Below are 20,915 nucleotides of genomic sequence, written 5' to 3'. Positions count from 1 at the left end.
GCTCATTCTCCCCCTCATCGCTCTCTCTCTCTCTGTCTCTCTCTCTCTCTCTTTCTCTCTCTCTCTCTCTCTCTCTCTCTTTCTCTCTCTCTCTCTGTCTCTCTCTCTCTCTCTCTCTCTCTCTCTCTCTCTCTCTCTCTTTCTCTCTCTCTCTCTCTCTCTCTCTCTCTCTCTCTCTCTCTCTGTCTCTCTCTCTCTCTCTTCTCTCTCTCTCTCTCTCTCTCTCTCTCTCTCTCTCTGTCTCTCTCTCTCTCTCTCTCTCTCTCTCTCTCTCTCTCTCTCTCTCTCTCTCTCTCTCTCTCTCTCTTCTCTCTCTCTCTGGGGGTTGCTATTAACTTTTGAAGTATCCCTGATACCGATTCATCCAAATTCATTGACTGTATGGAGCATTAAGAGATTCATGGAACACAGATCTTGGTGGATAGAGCAAGGATGCCATCATTGGCGCGCAGGCAACGAGGCTGATCTAACAAAATGGGTAGTCGTCAAGTCCGTCGTGATTTATGTGTTCTGACAGGCCCACAATGTGGTTACAAAAATCGGATTTGGATGTATTTGGCTGTTTTCGCTACATCATTTTTTCGAAGTTTCCCTTTCGGGTTTAGAAAACGTTTCTGCTAAATGCTAACTCCCGTTTGCATAAGCTGGGGGCATAGCTGTCCATGTACTGTAGAAATGGTTGGATGGTAGTTGAAGTCGTGTTTAAGTGTAATGCAGATGATTGGTGAGGATGACATGAACATCTGTTGGGGTTGACATCCATACGGCATATAAACATATAAATATAAACATATATAAACATATAAACAGTAGCCTAAATGTAGGCTAATTGTGCTGGTCAGAAATGGGGGATTCTGGCTCTATCCACCACAGGGGAACCGCGTTTCCATGGCGTTTCCATGGCGTTTCCATTGTTTTGGATGAACTCTTACCTTGGTTGAAATTTATTGGTTGAAATTTCAGAATTGGGATTAATCAGAATGTGCCAGCAAAGAAACAGTGGAATTTCTCTCTCTCTCTCTCTCTCTAAGGGATATTATTAACTTTTGAAGCATCCCTGACACTGATTAATCCCAATTCATTGCCTGTATAGATGGCTGCAATGGGTTGAAATGTGTCAAGTAGCCTCGAGGTTAGAGTGCTTAGCCAGCAACTTAAAAGGTAGCCGGTGCAAATACTGGAGCCGACAAGGTGAAGAATCTGTCAATGTGCCTTAAGCAAGGCACTTCACCCTAATTGCTCAAGGGGCGCTGGTATGATGGTGACCCTGGCCGTGACCCCACTCCCTGCCGGTGTCTCAGGGGGAGTTGGGGATATGCAAGAAACATATGCCCATTACACACTTGTGTGTAACGGGACAAATATAAACACCCTTCTAATAATAATGATTATTATATTGAAATGTGTCAGCAAAGGGCAATGAAATTTCAATCTCTCTCCCTCCCTCTCCCTCTCCCTCTCTCTCTCTCTCTCTCTCTCTCCCTCTCCCTCTCCCTCTCCCTCTCTCTCCCTCCCTCTCACTCTCCCTCTCCCTCTCCCTCTCTCTCCCTTTGCCCCTCTTTCCCCCCCACTCCCTCTCTCTGTTTAGTTAAATCCCCTCACTGCGGAGCCACTGAGTGACAGTACGATGTCCATGGTGTGCGCGCACAACCAACTGGGAGAGAATTTAACTACAAACGTCACGGCCAAGTGAAGGGGAGGGACAGGGGAGGAGAGGGATATCTCGGGAGAGAGAGAGAGAGCGAGAGAGAGAGAGAGAGAGAGAGAGAGAGAGAGAGAGAGAGAGAGAGAGAGTGGGGAAGGATATATTGAGTCAAAGCAGCTCTGCTTGCTCCTCAGTGTTGTGAGGGAAGAGACAGAGGACGTGTGAGAAGACAAGATGGAGCGCTGGAACAGATGAAGACTGTCACTGGGTACGTGTCTCTGTGTCTACATCTGTCTGTCTGCCTGCCTGCCTGTCTGTCTCTGACTGTTTGTGTGAATGAATGAATGAGTGTCTGTGTGTGCATGTGTGAGTGAGTGAATGAGTGTGTCTGTGTGTGCATGTGTGAGTGAATGAGTGTGTCTGTGTGTGCATGTGTGAGTGAATGAGTGTGTCTGTGTGTGCATGTGTGAGTGAATGAGTGTGTCTGTGTGTACGTGTGTGAATGAGTGAGTGTGTCTGTGTGTACGTGTGTGAATGAGTGAGTGTGCGTGCGTGTGAATGCTGAAGAAGCTATAAGTCAGACAGTTTGAGTCTAGGCGACGTCTGTGCGTAAGTCTGACTTGGTGAGAGCGTGTGTGTCTGGCGGTCTGTGAAAGAGTAAGTGCGTGTCTATCCTCGAGACGCTGTAAGTCGCAGTTTTTTCCCTCTGTGCAGTTCTGACTGAGTCAGAGCGCGTGCGCATAATTCATTTAAGAGTGGGTGCATGCGAGAGGGTACAGGTATGCTTAAGCCTGTGCGTTGGAGTTTGGGTTTCCTAAGGAAAGACAGAGAGGTGTTGATGTGGTCAAATGTGGGCTTTTTATTGAACCATTTCTTACATTGATGAACGATTCTGGATTGCATTCTGGTGCTAGCTTCATTTGAGGCAAAAACAAATGTTTTGTCATCTGTCTGTGTGTCTGCTCATTTGTATGTCTCTGCGTGTGCTCCTTGAGTGTGTGTGGGTGTCTTGAGTATGTGTGTCTTGAGGGTAGGAGGTTGGCGGCCCCTTAATTGGGGAGGACGGACTCGTGGTAATGGCCGGAGCGGAATCGTATTAAATACATCAAACACATGGTTTCCAGGTGTTTGATGCCATCTCATTTGCTCCGTTCCAGACATTATTATGAGCTGTCCTCCCCTCAGCAGCCTCCACTGGTCTTGAGTGTGTGTGTGTGTGTGTGTGTGTGTGTGTGTGTGTGTGTGTGTGTGTGTGTGTGTGTGTGTGTGTGTGTGTGTGTGTGTGGTGGCAGCGTTTAGACAGGTAGCCCAATCCTGATCTTTTTTTCCAATAAATTGGTCTTTGGAACAATCACATCAGAACTTTTCGCATCAGATCTTTTAAAAAGTTGATCTGATTGGTCAAAAGACCAATTAGTGAAACAACTCATCTAAATTGGGCTGCCTGTCTAAACGCAGCCTGTGTATCACATTGAGTGTGTACATGTAGGCTAAGTACACAACAACACTGAAAGCAGTGTTTTGTACGGATTTCAATAGCCAGTAGTGTGGTCTTTCGGTAATTACAATTTACACTAGGACAGATGTATTAAAGGATAATGAAAGGAGAGGTACTATAATTAAATGTCCTCAATACACAATGGGATGATTACCATTTCCATTACAGTTTATCATTGATCTTTATTTAGAACACGATTGTTCATTTTATAGATGACAGCCACGGTCTGGACTGGAGAAAAAGACTTCAAGTACTGTTATGTAAACACTGAGGACAAGGTGGAGCGCGAGAGAGAGATGGAGAGAGAGAAGCAGAAAGAGTGCAAGAGAGACAGTTAAAGAGATTGAGCTAGAGAGACAAACCTATTTTATTTGTATTCATTTAACCAGGAAGGGATCATTGAGATTTGAAATCTCTTTTTTTTCAAGAGCGCCCTGGCCAAGATAGGCAGCACCAAGTCATTACACAATTACAGACAGACAATATTTTTAAAAAACTACAGGGTAATGTAGTAAAAAAAAATAGAATTGACAAGAGTATAACAAAATTCTAAAACAGCAAATTAAAAACATTGACAGGTCAGGGAATCAGCCTCAAAATCCTTCATCAATGATTTAAAAACACCAATTGGGACATGTTCTTCCAGTTTAAAAGTATTTTGTAAGGCGTTCCATGCCAATGGTGCAGAGTACATAAAAGCCCTTTCACCAAAGTCATTTCGGACATTTGGAACAGTTAGCAGGATAAAGTTCAGCGAACGAAGAGAGTACCCACAACATTTCTGAACAATAAAAATGCCCAAATAAAAAGGTAGTAAACCCAAAATGGCTTTGTAAATAAAAGTATATCAGTGACTGAGCCTACGAGTGACAAGAGAAGGCTAGTCTACCCTGGTATACAAAGTGCAGTGGTGCGTAAGGGTTTTGCAGTTTAAAATAAATCTCAAAGTGCCATGGTAAAGGGTGTCAATTGAACTCAAACACTGAGTGGAAACATTCATATATAAAATATCCCCATAGTCTAGTAAAGGCATAAATGTAGCTGGTACTAGCCTCCTTCTAGCTTCAAAAGAAAAACCATCCTTATTCCTAAAATAAAATCCCAACTTCAGCTTACATTTTTTGGTAAATTGTTGAATATGCAATTTAAAAGAGAGGCCATCATCAGTTAAAATTCCAAGATATATACATGAGGTTACAACCTCAATCTCCTTGCCCTGACAGGTAGTAATAGGTGAAAGGTTCAGAGGTCTATTTCTTGCTTTAGAAAACACCATTAGTTTAGTTTTGTCAGAATTGAGGATAAGCATCAATTGACACAAGGTTTGTTGAACAGTATAAAAAGCAGTTTTCAAGTTCTGGAAAGCTTTTGTGAGAGACAAGGCACAACAACAGTATCATAACAGTATCATCAGCATAACATAACAGTATCATCAGCATAAAAGTGAAGTTGTGCATTTTACACATTTTTGTCTAAATGATTTATATAAATAGTGAATAAGAGGGGACCAAGTCAGAGCCCTGGGGCACACCATTACAAACATACATTTTAACAGACATGAGCCGATCAAATTGAGTGCACTGAGTTATATCAGACAGATAGTTAGCAAACCATGCAACTGCATGCTCCGAAAGACCTACGCTCGACAATCTCTGCCTCAGTATAGCATGATCAACTGTATCAAAAGCCTTGGAAAGATCAATAAAAGTGACACACAATGCTGTTTTTTGTTAAGGGCTTCAGTGATATCATTTAAAACCTTCATGGCTGCTGTAATTGTGCTATGCTTCTTCCTGAAGCCCGATTGCTACATTGATAAAAATAGAGTTAGTATATAATAACTCTTTTAGCTGTTCACTCACAAGGGTTTTAAGTATTTTCACCAGGGGTGACAGCTTTGAGATTTACCTATAATTATTTAAAAGAGTTGAATGTCCCCCTTTTAAAAGTGGTAGGACAAATTCTGATTTCCAGATCTTTGGAAATTCATTCTTTTCTAGGGTTAGATTGAACAGATATGTAAGTGGTTCAGCTATGAAATCAGCTGCCAGTTTTAAAAAGCAGGGATCAAAAAGATCAGGACCTGCAGGCTTTCTCTGATCTAAGGATTTCACGGCTTTATGTACCACCTGCACTGAGAATGGCAAAAAGCTCAAAGTTTGACCAGCTCTCACTGGTTCATCCACACAGGGTTGTACAGAGACAGGAGGACACTGAATCAAACAGCCTACCAGATGATACAAAGTGCTCATGGAAACAATTCAGCATTTCAGTTTTGTCATATACAGCAACAGAGTCCTTCAATACACATGATGGTAATTCATTAGCATTACTGTTACCAGACATTAGCCTTCCAAAAACTTTTTAGGGTCATTCAGGTTATCAGTGGTAACAGACATAAAACATTTGGACTTGGCCTTCCTGAGAAGAAAAGAACAGTTTCATAACTGTCTAAAAAGAAGCCAATCAGCATCAGAACATGATTTCCTTGTTTAAGCCCAGTAGATTACATTCATGAATAACACAATACAGTTCAGAAGAAAACCATGGATTATCCCGCCCTTTAACTCTGAACCTACGGAATGGGGCATGTTTGTTTCGTATTTGGAAAAAAACATCATGGAAGAATTTCCTGGGGCAAGCTCAATCTTTCTCCAGGCAAAAACAAATAATGAAAGAAAGCCTGCTCATTAAAACTATTAACATTTCTCTTACGAATAAAGCGTGGGTTTGTCTTAGGAACCTTAGTGTTTCTAACAGCAACAACAGCACAATGGTAACTTAAATCATTACAGAAACAAAACACCAACCGCAGAATATTTATGTGGAACATTTGTCAATATCAAATCAATCAGGGTAGATTTCTCTGGACATTTGAGATTTGGGCGAGTGGGTGAGTTAATCAACTGGGTAAGATTCATAGACTTACAAAACATTTTAAAATCATCAAGACACCGGCTTTAACCAACACCAGTTGAGATCACCAATCAAAAGCATTTCACTGTAAAGAAGTTTAGACATAAGGTGAATCAGAGAAGAAAATGCGTCTATAACAGCCAATCACAGTTATAGAGAGCAGAAGGGGGTCTATAACAGCCAATCACAGTTATAGAGAGACCCCTTGAAACCTCAATATTCAAAGCAAGAAATTCCAACTGTTTACAAATAGTTTCAGACTTTAACACAGTTACAAGGAATTTAGTCTTTAGATATATAGCCACACCCCCACCTTTCTTAACTCGATCAGTGCGATACACATTGTAACCATTTATACAAATATCCTTATCAAGAATAGACTTGCTGAGCCAGGTTTCCGAAAACAAAATGACATCAGCATCCGTTGATATAGCCCAAATCCTTGACAACAGGCTGCGTACATTTAAATGAAAAATAATAGGTTTAAAATCAAAGGGGGGGTTGAAGATATTGCACATCAGGGCCAGGGTTAGGTTGCACGTTACCTGATGTCAACAAAATAAGAATAACTAGGCACCTCTGTTTAATAGCCTTACATGGCGTCACTTTTTTAAGAGACCTACTGCAAGCGAATTAGACAAGTGAGTTTCCAGACAAAACAAAACAGTCATTTAAAACCATTAGACTTTGTTGGTGACACAAGTTCGCACTGTTCACATCATGCCACAAATGCATCGGCACTTGGACGAGTGGACCGAGTGAAAAAGAGCGAGTTCCCGCAGACAATATGTCTAATGGACGGGAGAGCTGTAACGGTTTTCTTGACTTGAAGGAGAGGCGGACCAAAACGCAGCGTGGTTTCTATTCATGGTTCTTTAATTAAGACAACTATACATGAACAGACTAACAAAACAAGAAACGTGAAAACCTAAAACAGCCCTATCTGGTGCAAACACAGAGACAGGAACAAAGGAAATAAAGGTCAGAACGTGACAGTACCCCCCCCCCCCAAAGGTGCGGACTCCGGCCGCAAAACCTTAACCTATAGGGGAGGGTCTGGATGGGCGTCTGTCCGCGGTGGCGGCTCTGGCGCAGGACGCGGACCCCACTTCACCATCATCTTAGTCCGCCTTCTTGTCCACTTCCGTGGCCTCCTAACCACAGTGCTGGCACTGGTGGTACTGGGCCGAGGACACGCCCAGGAAGCCTGGTGCGGTGAGCTGCCACCGGAGGGCTGGTGCGTGGAGGTGGTACCGGATAGACCGGACCGTGCAGGCGCACTGGAGCTCTTGAGCACCGAGCCTGCCCAACCTTACCCGGTTGAATGGTCCCGGTCGCCCTGCCAGTGCGGCGAGGTGGAATAGCCCGCACTGGGCTATGCAGGCGAACCGGGGACACCGTGCGCAAGGCTGGTGCCATGTAAGCCGGCCCAAGGAGACGCACTGGAGACCAGGTGCGTAGAGCCGGCTTCATGGCACTTGGCTCGATGCCCACTCTAGCCCGGCTGATACACGGAGCTGGAATGTACCGCACCGGGCTATGCACCCGCACTGGGGACACCGTGCGCTCCACCGCATAACACGGTGCCTGCCCGGTCTCTCTCGCCCTGCGGTAAGCACAGGAAGTTGGCTCAGGTCTCCTACCTGGCTTTGCCACACCTCCTGTGTGCCCCCCTCCAAGAAATTTTTGGGGGTGCCTCTCGGCTTCCTTGCCAGCCGTGTTCCTTCATATCGCCGGCTCCTCTCTCCGGCTGCCTCTGCTCTCCTAGCTGCCTCCACCTGTTCCCATGGAAGGCGATCTTTTCCCGCCAGGATCTCCTCCCATGTGTAGCAACCCTTGCCGTCCAATACATCGTCCCATGTCCATTCCTCTTTGCGCCGCTGTTGCTGTTGCCCGTTACCACGCCGCTTGGTCCTGTTGTGGTGGGTGATTCTGTAACGGTTTTCTTGACTTGAAGGAGAGGCGGACCAAAACGCAGCGTGGTTTCTATTCATGGTTCTTTAATAAAGACAACTATACATGAACAGACTAACAAAACAAGAAACGTGAAAACCTAAAACAGCCCTATCTGGTGCAAACACAGAGACAGGAACAAAGGAAATAAAGGTCAGAACGTGACAAGAGCACATTGTCAGATGTACTCACCCATCGACAATGTTCGTTTTCTCCAGAGTTCAGTAAAGTCAGTGCATAAAGAAATACCACGAAAATTGACATTTTCTCTGCGAGATGTAAGAAATAGAGGCCAAGGAAAGGTAAGGGGAGAGAGGGACTGTGTGTATGTGTGAGTCTGTGTGAGTTGATTGAGTGAGGGGGTCGATTGAGAGAACGGGTTGGAGATTGTTGAGCTGCCTCTGACAGCCAGGAGGAGAGTGAAGAGGAGCAGCGTGGACGAGACACTCCGTGGAGGGAAAGCTGAGGATAGAAGCCAGGCCAGCCAGAGATAAGGTTTGGTAAACTTCAAGTAAAGAAGTGCAAATAGCGAGAAAAAAATGATGTATCCGGGTTGTGGGAGACACGCAATCTTTACACCAGCAAAACAAAATAGTTTGCACTACACAACAAGGATATTGTGGATTAGGTTATTAGTAGGTTCAAATCTACTAGTCACAGACAAACGACTTCACATGCTGCCATCTTGGATCGTGAAGGCATGTATATCCTTACTGATAAAGAGATGTAGAGAGAAAGCGAAAGGAAGATGAGGGAGAGCGATGTAGAGAGAGATGCAGGGATGAACTTGTACAGTAGAGGTTTGACAGTAAATGGAGAGAGTAGAACGATACACTGTCAAACATGAATATGAATTCGGAGATCTGACATAGTAGCTCAATATTTTGACATGAAAGACTATTGAGTTATTGGGAGTAGCTTACATCAGCTCAGGTACTTGAAGAAGAGCATTGTGAACAGTGGGAGAGTGAGGGAGAGAGAGGGTCAGCAAAAAAAAAACAGGAAGTGAGATATACTCGATAAAGTGAGTGATACTATCGCTCTGTCTCCCACCCTTCCTTTCCTCCCCTCTCATTCATTTTGCCCTCTCTATTTCTCATGTCCATCCCCACCCCCCACAACACACACACACACCTAACTACCCACACACACACGCCTACCCACAGTCCCATCCGGCGGTCCACATGAGCGTATCGAAACCTCCTCCGCCCCACTCCCACTTCGCCCCCCCACCCAACTCTTCCACCTCCTCCCATCTCTCCATCCCTCCCTCCTCCTCCACCCCATCCTCCCCCGCACCTTCTCGTGCTACCTCCTCTGCTCCCAGATCTCTCCCTCCGCCCTCTCCCATCAAGATCTCCATGCAGGAGCACTTTGCCATCAACGTGTGCCCGGGGCCCATAATGCCTATCCCGCAGATCTCCGACTTCTTCCCGCGCTTCCACGACTTTCCCATGACCCCTCCCCCGCCCCGGGAGAAGAAGATCCTGAAGGAACCAGATTTCGGATTGAGCAATGGAGGGGAGACGGACGGAGAGAATAAGGAGAAGGAGAGGAAACCCATCGAAGAGGACCGGGGGGAAAGGCAAGAAGGGGTGGATTCGGACGACGATGATGAAAGTGAGTGGGAGGGAGGGGGTGGGGGTTTGGTGGGGTTCAGGGGTTAGGGAAAGGAAGGCCTTGGGTCAAGTATGGTGTTTGTGTTTGTGTGTGTGTGTGTGTGTGTGTGTGTGTGTGTGTGTGTGTGTGTGTGTGTGTGTGTGTGTGTGTGTGTGTATGTGTGTGTGTGTGTGTGTGTGTGTGTGTGTGTGTGTGTGTGTGTGTGTGTGTGTGTGTGTGAATCTATTTCGAATCATTCTAGTGCCAACGCAAACATTCTCAATAGGATGCCATATCCTCAATTCATCTCAATGTTTATAATAATTAAGAACATCGCTTGGTAACACGTCATTAGACAGGGTTTTAAAGAAAGAGAAGTGGGCCAAATTTTCGTTCTCACATCTCCAACAACATCCAATTAATATTGCATAGATCCCATGTTTTGTTCCAAGTATATTTCAAAGGAATGAGTAATACACAAGCACAAATTAAGTGTTTCATGGATATATGAGGACGCAGAACAGAAAGGATTGGAAATTGAGAAATCTCATTTGACAATATTATTTTTTCCAAAACGTTATACACAACGCATTCACAACACATCACAACCATTGCACATTTCCTCCTGGGTGTATTTTAGCCACAACGGTTGTGCAAACGTTAGTTTTGTGCATACACTCATTAAACATATACAGTGCCTTCAGAAAGTAGTCATACCCCTTGATTTATTCCACATTTTGTTGTGTAACAGAAGAAAGGATTCAAAACGGATTAACTAAAAAACAAATCTCACCCATATTCACACATTACCACATAATGACAATGTAAAAATGTTACATTTTTGCAAATTTATTGAAAATGAAATACAGAAATATCAAATGTACATAAGTATTCACACCCCTGAGTAAATACATTGTAGAAGCATCTTCGGCAGCTATTACAGCTGTGTCTTTCTGGGTAAGTCTCTAAGAGCTTTGCACGCAATATTTGTACATTGTTCTTTGAATTCTTGAAGCTCTGTCAAGTTGGTTGTTGAAAATTGCTAGACAGCCATTTTCAAGTCTTGCCATAGACTTTCAAGGCGAATGAAGTCAAACTGTCACTCGGCCACTCAGGAACATTCAATGTCGTCTTGGTAAGCAACCCCAGGGTATATTTGGCCTTGTGTTTTAGGTTATTGTTCTGCTTAAAGGTTAATTCATCTCCCAGTGTTTGGTGGAAAGCAGAGTAGTCAAGGTTTTCCTCTAGGATTTTGCCTGTGCTTAGCTCCATTCAATTTCTTTTTTTTATACTGAAAAACTCCCTATTCTTTAACAATGACAAGAATACCCATAACATGATTCAGCTACCACTATGCTTGAAAATATGGAGAGTGGTACTCTATCTTTGTAGTGACTGGGTGCATTGATACACCATTCAAAGTGTAATTAATAACTTATTATGTGACTTTTGAAGCACATTTTTACTCCTGAACTTATTTAGGCTTGACATAACAAAGGGATTGAATACTTTTTGACTCAAGACATTTCAGCGTTTCATTTTTCATTAGTTTGTCAAAATTTCCAAAATACATCATTCCACTTTGATATTATGGGATATTGTGTGTAGGCCAGTGACACAAATGTCAAATTAAGGCTATAACACAACAAAATGTGGATAAAGTCAAGGGGTGTGAATACGTTCTGAAGGCACTGTGTGTTTTATTACAACGATTTTGACAATCGTGTACATCGATTGGTCAAAGTATGTGAGGCTCTAGTCAGTGTGGCTTGTGTTTCATTTGCTTGTCTTTCTGAATGCCCTTATGGTTTGAACTGTGGGTGTTAAAATGTCAGGCGAGTTAATTAACAATGTTCCAGCTGTGAAGTTATGTATTCATGCATGTCTGTTTCTCTGTTTGTCTCTGAGTGTGTTTGTGTTGTGTTTGACTTTGTCTCTATGAGTGTGTATGGGTATGTTTATCACAGTGTGCACAGGTGTCAAATTGTGTGTGTTTGTGCATGTCTACGCACATGAACTCGATGGGGTCCGTGCGGTGATTTATGTAAATGAATGTGTATCCTAGTTAATCATCGGAAAACAAACACGGGCCTCAATATTCTTGCGGTTTAATCCCGACTCTCGAAGTCGCCATTTGTTTGTGTCAAAACCACTTTCTGGGTACATTTCTCAGTGTTAGCTGGCACTGCATGTGTATAAGCGGAGTGATTGTTAGTCGAACATCTTCTCCACGTCATTGTCTCTCGTTGTCGCTCGCTCCGAGTTTCTCCGACAGAGGGGCTCACACACACACACACACACACACACTGACAGACACACACACACACACACACACACACACTGTGTGATTTATTTTGCTTTGTCGGAGTAATGTTATTCGGTCCTCAAGACTCTTTTTTTCTTTCCACTCACAGCGAGTAATACAAACAAGGTGTGTTTTTTTTAAGAGAATGTCAGGAAAATAAGCATTGGCGTATCCAGATTCCAGAATTGAGCAGGAGGCTGGAGTTACAGGTTTCTGTGTTTTGGGAGGTGGGGGGTGGAAGGTGTGTGTATATGTTTGGTGTTTATGTTTATGTGCATGCATCTGTCTGGCCATCTGTGCATGCATATGTGTTTATGTGCATGCATCTGTATGGCCATCTGTGCATTTATATGTGTTTATGTGCATGCTTCTGTATGGCCATCTGTGCATGCATATGTGTTTATGTGCATGCTTCTGTATGGCCATCTGTGCATGCATATGTGTTTATGTGCATTCATCTGTATGGCCATCTGTGCATGCATATGTGTTTATGTGCATTCATCTGTATGGCCATCTGTGCATGCATATGTGTTTATGTGCATTCATCTGTATGGCCATCTGTGCATGCATATGTGTTTATGTGCATTCATCTGTATGGCCATCTGTGCATGCATATGTGTTTATGTGCATTCATCTGTATGGCCATCTGTGCATGCATATGTGTTTATGTGCATTCAGTTAATTTATACACACTTTTCTTGAGGCTGTATTCACAGCCAGGGCCAAACCAATGGCCAATAATGGATTGTCTGTATCGATTGTTTTGTTTTACAGCTTATCTGGGCACCCTGGAGTTCACCCTGCTCTTCGATCACGAGAACAACTGTCTACACTGTACAATCCACAAGGCCAAGGTAAGAAACTCAACTGTTCTAATCTCCGTCAGGGGCTAGGCTTGAAAACAAGACTCCACTTACACCCCAAGCCTAAGCTAAGCCACGTCCCCTCCACACAACGCGTCAAGACTCAAAGGGAAATTAGCTTAAGCGCTATCCAATCCACTGCAAGCCTCAGGTTAGCGTTGCAGCTTCAAACGTTACTCTAGATGTCTTTTCCCGCGGAGACAGGCTTAGCTCTGACCCAGCACATCAAGCCATGAAGCCGTGAAGACAATGGTGCTTGCCTAGAAAAACCGTAAACTCTATTCGGTGAGAGAGAACCGAGATTTATCTCTTAACAATGAGGCAGAGTTGAGTATTGATGTGATCCTGGCTAGAAAGATACATTTCGCATTCAGCCCACACCAGGCAAACATTCAATATATACTCCTTATGGGTATTATGGTAGACCCATTCAATAATATAACCTGACTAAAAGTGCGTCCCAAATGTTACCCCATTCGCTATAAAGTGCGCTACTTCTGACAAGCGCTATATGAGTCCCTGTCAAAAGTTGTGCACTACATAGCGAATACGGTGCGATTTGGGATCCAGCCATAATTCTGTGCTTTCCTACTACTGTAATTTCAGGGAGTTGCTATCATTTGTCCCTTTTTGGAAGGCGATTGACTATGCTTATACCCAGATAAGCACCCCAACCCAATGGAAAGCATTGGTAGTGCTGGCACACCTACATACAAACAGACTAGCTAGAGAAATGATGGACGTAGATTGAAAACGAGTTGAGTAGAATGGCATGAGACAAAATAGACAAAACAAGAGGAGAGTTGAACACCAAAGGACGTAACGCTCTTTTGTCATGCCCTGACCTTGTCTGGCGTACAGCCTGTGGTGTATGACTGTATGCCATGTGTATGATAGCGTGTGTGTGTGACTCTCACTGTGTGTGTCTGCATATGTGTGCGCGAGTGCGTGCGCATGTGCATCTGTAACCATCCCTGTGTGTGTCTCTCCACAGGGACTAAAGGCCATGGACTCCAACGGACTGGCCGATCCATACGTCAAGCTCCACCTCCTGCCTGGAGCAAGCAAGGTCACCACAACCTCCCTATCCCTCATCATCTTCCACATTAGTGGTACCCAGTCTATTAGTCGTGTGTGTGTGTGTGTTCCTTTCCACTGAAACAGCTTGCCTCACAGCGAAGCGCTAAATGGTCTTACCCAAACCACCATGACGTATCGAATGGACGGGAGAGTGCTTACTGTAATCCAAAACGAATTTGAAGTACTGCAGCTTTCGATAGCATGGCACTTAAGATTCCTAGAAATGATTGCCGTACTTTCATGGACATGGTCCATTTTGAAATGATTCCAGTTGTGGATAATATGTTGAATTCGGAGTGCTTCTCTGCTGTTTAAGGGACAGACAATACCACCTGTGAGGTTGGTCAAAGCACTGGGCTTAATCAGTGTTTTCCCTAAGCAGTGGTGGTCGGCTCAACAGACGATAACAGACTCATTATCTGTGTTCGAATACTTATACTAACCGCACTAACTGTACTATTTGTGATGTAAAGTGAGTATATAGAATGCTTATTGGTCACAGTGTGGATATAGTTAGTGTGCCAAATGCTCCCGGATGTCGTACTACATTGGCCAAAATATGAAGTATACAAGCAGTGGACACTATTTCCGTACTTTTAGGGCCCATAATGACATTCTTCAGAAAATGGGTGTGGCTTCACATCGTTTGCAGATTTGAAGAAAACGCTGGAAAATATGCTGCCGAAGTCCAACGAGAGTGGATACAAATTCATCGCTAGGGCGAGTGAAATGGTCAGAGTGAGGTGTTCTCTCATTTGTGTCTGGAAATAGCTAGCAAGCTAGCCAACGTTAGCTTGAGTGCTTGACTGCCATTGTCAGGTTAGAACGCTCGAATCAACCCTACTCCTCGGCCCGAGCGTCCAGTGTGAGCTCAGAGAGCGAAACTCTCTGAATTTATGAACGCCCAGAGCACACTGAGTGCTCTATGGCACTCCAGATTGAATTTAAGAACACACCCAAAGCCGGTAAATGTCTAGCTAGTAATTTGTTATACTAACAAGCTAGCAAGAGGCTGCATAGCAACAGCATCAACTTCTGGTAGACAGGCGAAGAGCTAGTACACTCAATTGAAAGGATACTGCTTGTTTACAGTATACTAAAATGAACTAATAGTATATAGTATGTTGTATATACTCATTAAGTATGTAGTATACAGTATGCTCGTATGGGTATTCGAACACAGCTATTGTCAGCTGGCTACTTTTTTCAACTAACTAGGCTTCTTTTCATTTAAAAGTTTCAATTAGCTAGACAGAAACGTTGGTATAGTCTTCTCCCGATAGAATTAATGATATGCCTCTTCTAGTGATCTATTGATAGGACAGGCGCATGTCAGTCACAAAGCGAGTGATGACTGGGAAACTGCTGGTTTGTCAGTCTGCTCTTTGTTCTGCCTCGTGGTATCTGTGCTATTCTTGTGCACTGTGGTTGGCTGCAGTCAAAGTTTGGGAGAAGACAAACCAAGACGCAGGTAAAATTGCTAAATTTAAAACAGCAATTAGAGTAAAGAGTAAAAAAGTAAACGCTGCCTATGTCCCAGCAGCGTCCGTAGCCAGCAGCCATTTTCCGGCAAACAGGAAAAGGAGTGGGGAAGTACAGGTAGACAGTTAGGATCCTGTTCCTGTTGTGTCCAGTTGCGGAGGGAGGTGTTTAATCTCAGGGTCCTTAGTTTAGTGTTGAGCTTGGAGGGCACTATGGTGTTGAACGCTGAGCTGTTGTCAATGAACAGCATTCTTACATAGTTGTTCCTTTTGTCCAGGTGGGAAAGGGCAGTGTGGAGTGCAATAGAGATTGCGTTATCTGTGGATCTGTTGGGACGGTGTGCAAATTGGAGTGGGTCCAGGTTGTCTGGGATGATGGTGTTGATGTGAGCCATGACCAGCCTTTCAAAGCATTTCTGTCACGCCTGCTCCCGCTCCTCCTCTCTGGCGCTCAAAGGCGCCAGGCTGCCCATCATTACGCACACCTGCTACCATCATTACGCACATCAGCGCTTGCTGGACTCACCTGGACTTCATTACCTCGTTGATTGCCCCTCATATATCTGTCTGTCCCTCGGTTAGATCCCTGTGTCAGCATTATTGTCGTAATGTCATTTTGTTCCCCCTGTCCAGACGCAGTTCTTGTTTTGTTATATGTCCATTGTTTCATTAAATATTCACTCCCTGTACTTGCTTCTCGTCTCCAGCGTCTGTCCTTACAATTTCATGGCAACAGATATGAGGGTTATTGGGCAATAGTCATTTACACAGGTTACTTTAGCGTTCTTTGGCAAAGGGACTATGGTGGTCAGCTTGAAACATGTAGGTTTTACAGACTGGGTCAGGGAGAGGTTGAAAATATCAGTGAAGACTGATACAGCTCGTATTTGCCCTATACAGCTCGTTCAGTGCGGTCATAGTGCCAGCATCGGTTTGTGGTGGTAAATAGACAGCTACTCTCTTGGCGTATAGTATGGTCTACAGCTTATCATGAGGTATTTGAACTCGGGTGACCAGAACCTCGAGACTTCCTTAATATTAGAGTGTGCGCAGCCGCTGTTGTTAACAAAAATACACACCACTTCCTCCCCAACCTTACCTGATACTGCCTTGCGGACTTGACGATGCATACGAAACCAGCTAGGTGTATATTATCCCTGTCCTGGTCCAGTTCTTCCGGGTCCCGTTGATAGGATCATCTTGAACAGAGCTCTTCCCGTTTGTTTGTTGTATGTTCACTAATAGAACTGGGGGTAAGAGGCAGATTATTTATTTGCTGACGTGGTTTTGTCAGGGTTCCCGCACGTTGGCCTCTCTTACGTCGCCTTTTCCTCTTCTGAGTCTCTGGGATTAGGGCCTGGTCCGGGGGTCGGCAGTATGTCCTGCGCCGCTGACTGGTTGAGGTAGAAATCTTCATCCAAATAGAGGTTAGTGATGGTTGTTTTCTGTCATAGGGAAGGATGACGGAAACATTATGGAGGTAAACGGAACGGAAGCGCATCGGTGAGAGAGCCGTTTATTTGGCTACCTAATTTGCATACGGGCAGGCTATTACTGCTTTCTGGCGAATATCTGCAGATATATTATATTCAATCGTCACTGCAGGAACAATAGGTGGCGGAGAGAGAGACTCATTCTCTTCCAAAATATGATAAAAGAAAAGAGATTGAAGGTTAACAAAACTAATGTCATGATACTTTATTGCTATAGGCCTACTGATCTGATTAAAGTGTCCAGTGGCGATTTTAGCATGCAAATCCAAAGTGGGAAAAACTCAACCAATTTTTTAAGATGCATGCCAGAAAAGCCACTACACAGCACAACACTAAACAATACATTTAATGCATTATAGCAGTGACAAACGGTGCCCACAAACTGTTAGGGCCCACAGAAAGCTGTCCCGTCAGCTGTACTTTCCTTTCAGCATCATGGAGTGAATCCTTACCACCGCTACACCTGGCTATCAATGGGGCCTCATCTGGCAGCGAAACCGTTCAGTCAGCCTAATTTACTGCTTTTTTAAAAACCATAGCTGATATGGCTGACTTGCTTAAATAAACATGGCTACTACTGACTCCTTGTGGATTTGTTAACTCCATAAAGAAAAAAGCATTCTCCTTCAAGAATAACGAATACCGACTTTTGGGCAATACACAAACATGATTATATTTATGTTCAGTAAATTCGTAATGTTTATTATCACACTTAGCTCTATGTATGAGCAAGTGCTTATTCGTTCAGCACTTTCAAACTGTAAGATACATTCAGATAGATGTTAGTTCAGATAAGTGGTCTTAACAGTAAGGAAAATACAATCACGGGGCTCCACTTTTATAGACAATATACTGACGCAAATACAGAGCATTGCACAAACAAAACAACCCTCGCAATATGAACTGGAATTACGTGAACTTTTTGTTGAACAAAAGTATTTGAATGTGAAGAGACTGTTACTGGAAAACATAGTTACAGGCCACGTAAGCGAATTATAATAGGCTACACAAAGTAAGCGAAACAATGAAATGCATCATTCTAACATAGGCTAAGATGATGAATAATATACTAATCCGATAGACCTGTACATGTATAAGCAATATAACAATGGAGACTGTGACATAAGGGAATGATGAGCAGATAATAGTCAAGCCGTAATTTCGATTAAGACATGAGTGAGCTGAGATGTACAGTGACAGAATTCAGAACATGGGCCATTCTTACAGTATTCTCCCTGTACACCAAGTCAGAACCGTAGGATAAATAGCGGGGGAACATAAGCAGACAATGAAAGCTCTTACAATATTCGATGATGACATTTCTCTAAAACAGGCTATAGGCTACATATGCACCACCAAGTCAGAAGAGTAGGCTAAGTTCTGAGGTGGAGAGGGACAACATTTTAGGGTGAGACACATGGGCTACTAACAGCTTACTACACATACACTTACTTTTTTAGCTACAGTTATTCATACAGTATGTTCCTGGCATACTACGTCACTTATACAGCAGCATTTTTAAGACCATTTTCCTGCAATTCTATATTGTTGTTTCTGAACACGTTTACTTGACAGAACACATTTTTTCTTAGGTTTTTTGCCAAACAAACAAAATTGAAAGAGTAGACCAGATGTACAGTTGAAGTCGGAAGTTTACATACACCTTAGCCAAATACATTTAAACTCAGTTTTTCACAATTCCTGACATTTAATCTAAGTAAAAATGTCCTATCTTAGGTCAGTTAGGATCACCACTTTATTTTAAGAATGTGACATTTCAGAATAATAATAATCACATTCCCAGTGGGTCAGAAGTTTACATACACTCAATTAGTATTTGGTAGCATTGCCTTTAAATGGTTTAACTTGGGTCAAACGTTTTGGGTAGCCTTCCACAAGCTTCCCACAATAAGTTGGGTGAATTTTGGTCCATTCTTCCTGACAGAGCTGGTGTAACTGAGTCAGGTACTTTTTTGCACACGCTTTTTCAGTTCTGCCCCCAAATTTTCTATAGGATTGCGGTCAGGGCTTTGTGATGGCCACTCCAATACCTTGACTTTGTTGTCCTTAAGCCATTTTGCCACAACTTTGGAAGTATGCTTGGTCATTGTCCATTTGGAAGACCCATTTGCGACCAAGCTTTAATTTCCTGACTGATGTCTTGAGATGTTGCTTCAATATATATACATAATTTTCCCTCCTCATGAAGCCATCTATTTTGTGAAGTGCACCAGTTCCTCCTGCAGCAAAGCACCCCCACAACATGATGTTGCCACCCCCGTCTTTCACTGTTGGGATGGTGTTCTTCGGTTGCAAGCCTCCCCCTTTTTCCTCCAAACATAACGATGGTCATTATGGCCAAACAGTTCTATTCTTGTTTCATCAGACCAGAGGACATTTCTCCAAAAAGTACGATCTTCGTCCCCATGTGTAGTTGCAAACCGTAGTCTTACTTTTTTATGGTGGTTTTGGAGCAGTGGCTTCTTCCTTGCTGTGCGGCCTTTCAGGCTATGTCAATATAGGACTCGTTTAGCTGTGGATATAGATGCTTTTGTACCTGTTTCCTCCAGCATCTTCACAAGATCCTTTACTGTTGTTCTGGGATTGATTTAGCACTTTTCGCACCAAACTACATTCATCTCGAGAAGACAGAACGCTTCTCCTTCCTGAGTGGTATGATGGCTGTGTGGTTCCATTGTGTTTATACTTGCATACTATTGTTTGTACAGATGAACGTGGTACCTTCAGCCGTTTGGAAATTGCTCCCAAGGATGATCCAGACTTGTGGAGATCTACAATTTTTTTTCTGAGGTCTTAGCTAATTTCTTTTGATTTTCCCATGATGTCAAGATGCAAGGTAGGCCTTGAAATACATCCACAGGTACACCTCCAATTGACTCAAACGATATCAATTAGCCTATCAGAAGCTTTTAAAGCCATGACATCATTTTCTGGAATTTTCCAAGCTGTTCAAAGGCACAGTCAACTGAATGTATCTGAACTTCTTACCCACTGGAATTGTGATACCGTGAATTATAAGTAAAATAATCTGTCTGTAAATAATTGTGTCATGCACAAAGTAGATGTCCTAACCGACTTGCCAAAACTATAGTTTGCTATCATGAAATTTGTGGAGTTGTTGAAAAATGACTCCAACCTAAGTGTATGTAAACTTCCGTCTTCAACTGTCGTTTTTGAGATGTAGTTTTTGCCACAATAAATTACATTTAAAGAGTAAACTAAACTAGTTTCTCTGACCAAATTACTAATCTACCACCTTCCCTCAAAGTCCCACGCACAGTGATTGACAGGTCTGAAACCCTAGCAACTCTGTGATTCACAAACATCCTGCCCCCTCTCCTGACAGTTCCACCCACAGTGATTGATTGACAGGCCAAACTGTTAAAGGTCAATACAAATTGACACATTGGTTTCCTTACCCTAAGTGTCCACAGCAGCTGAGCCAGTAAAATACATATTTGAAGAACAAACATAATTTTGGCAATTCATATCTTTCAGTAAAACTGTAAATGGTTTTCATCTCAAGAGAAGACAGGTTTAAACCTGCTAAATTGTACTTTTTTTTTAGTTAGATCTGTCATTCTCATTGAACGCAAGTCTAAGAAGCAGTACATATATTCTATGTGCACTATTTCCGTTTCCTGTTCTTAAGTTTACTTTTTGTGTCTCTTTACAACAGACTGAATTCAAATTACTTTCAGTAATTTTAAATGTAAATTCATGTCTTTCTATTCAATACCACAACTTATTTTACAAACCTGGGAAAAACCTGTTAAAAACCTGTTAAAGTTGTTAAAGTTTGGGGCGGCAGGTAGCCTAGTGGTTAGAGTGTTGGACTAGTAACCGTAAGGTTGCAAGATCAAATCCCTGAGCTGACAAGGTACAATTATGTTGTTCTGCTCCTGAACAAGGCAGTTCACCCACTGTTCCTAGGTCATCATTGAAAATAAGAATTTGTTCTTAACTGACTTGCCCAGTTAAATAAAGGTTTAAAAAAAATAATTTAGCTGTGTATTTCTGTTGGAATCAAGGCATTAAAATGTACCGGAGGCCACCAAAAT

At 43.0% G+C, this 20,915-nt stretch overlaps 1 protein-coding gene across 1 annotated transcript in view; it reads left to right on the top strand.

Moving 5' to 3' along the window:
- The first annotated feature begins 1,750 nt into the window (after nucleotides 1-1,750).
- The window catches only part of LOC112234354 (double C2-like domain-containing protein beta), a 48,315-nt gene continuing 29,150 nt past the window's right edge, over nucleotides 1,751-20,915 (top strand). Inside the window, exons 1-4 of the mRNA XM_042329766.1 lie at nucleotides 1,751-1,913; nucleotides 9,179-9,632; nucleotides 12,691-12,770; nucleotides 13,774-13,848. Of these exons, the coding sequence (XP_042185700.1) occupies nucleotides 9,197-9,632; nucleotides 12,691-12,770; nucleotides 13,774-13,848 (591 nt within the window). The 5' untranslated portion in view covers nucleotides 1,751-1,913; nucleotides 9,179-9,196. The remainder of the gene's footprint in view (nucleotides 1,914-9,178; nucleotides 9,633-12,690; nucleotides 12,771-13,773; nucleotides 13,849-20,915) is intronic.

Source organism: Oncorhynchus tshawytscha, linkage group LG11 (assembly GCF_018296145.1).
Source record: "Oncorhynchus tshawytscha isolate Ot180627B linkage group LG11, Otsh_v2.0, whole genome shotgun sequence".
Lineage (NCBI taxonomy): Eukaryota > Metazoa > Chordata > Actinopteri > Salmoniformes > Salmonidae > Oncorhynchus > Oncorhynchus tshawytscha.
Note: the sequence above shows the minus strand (reverse complement) of the source record. Positions and strands in the feature narration are given on the sequence as shown.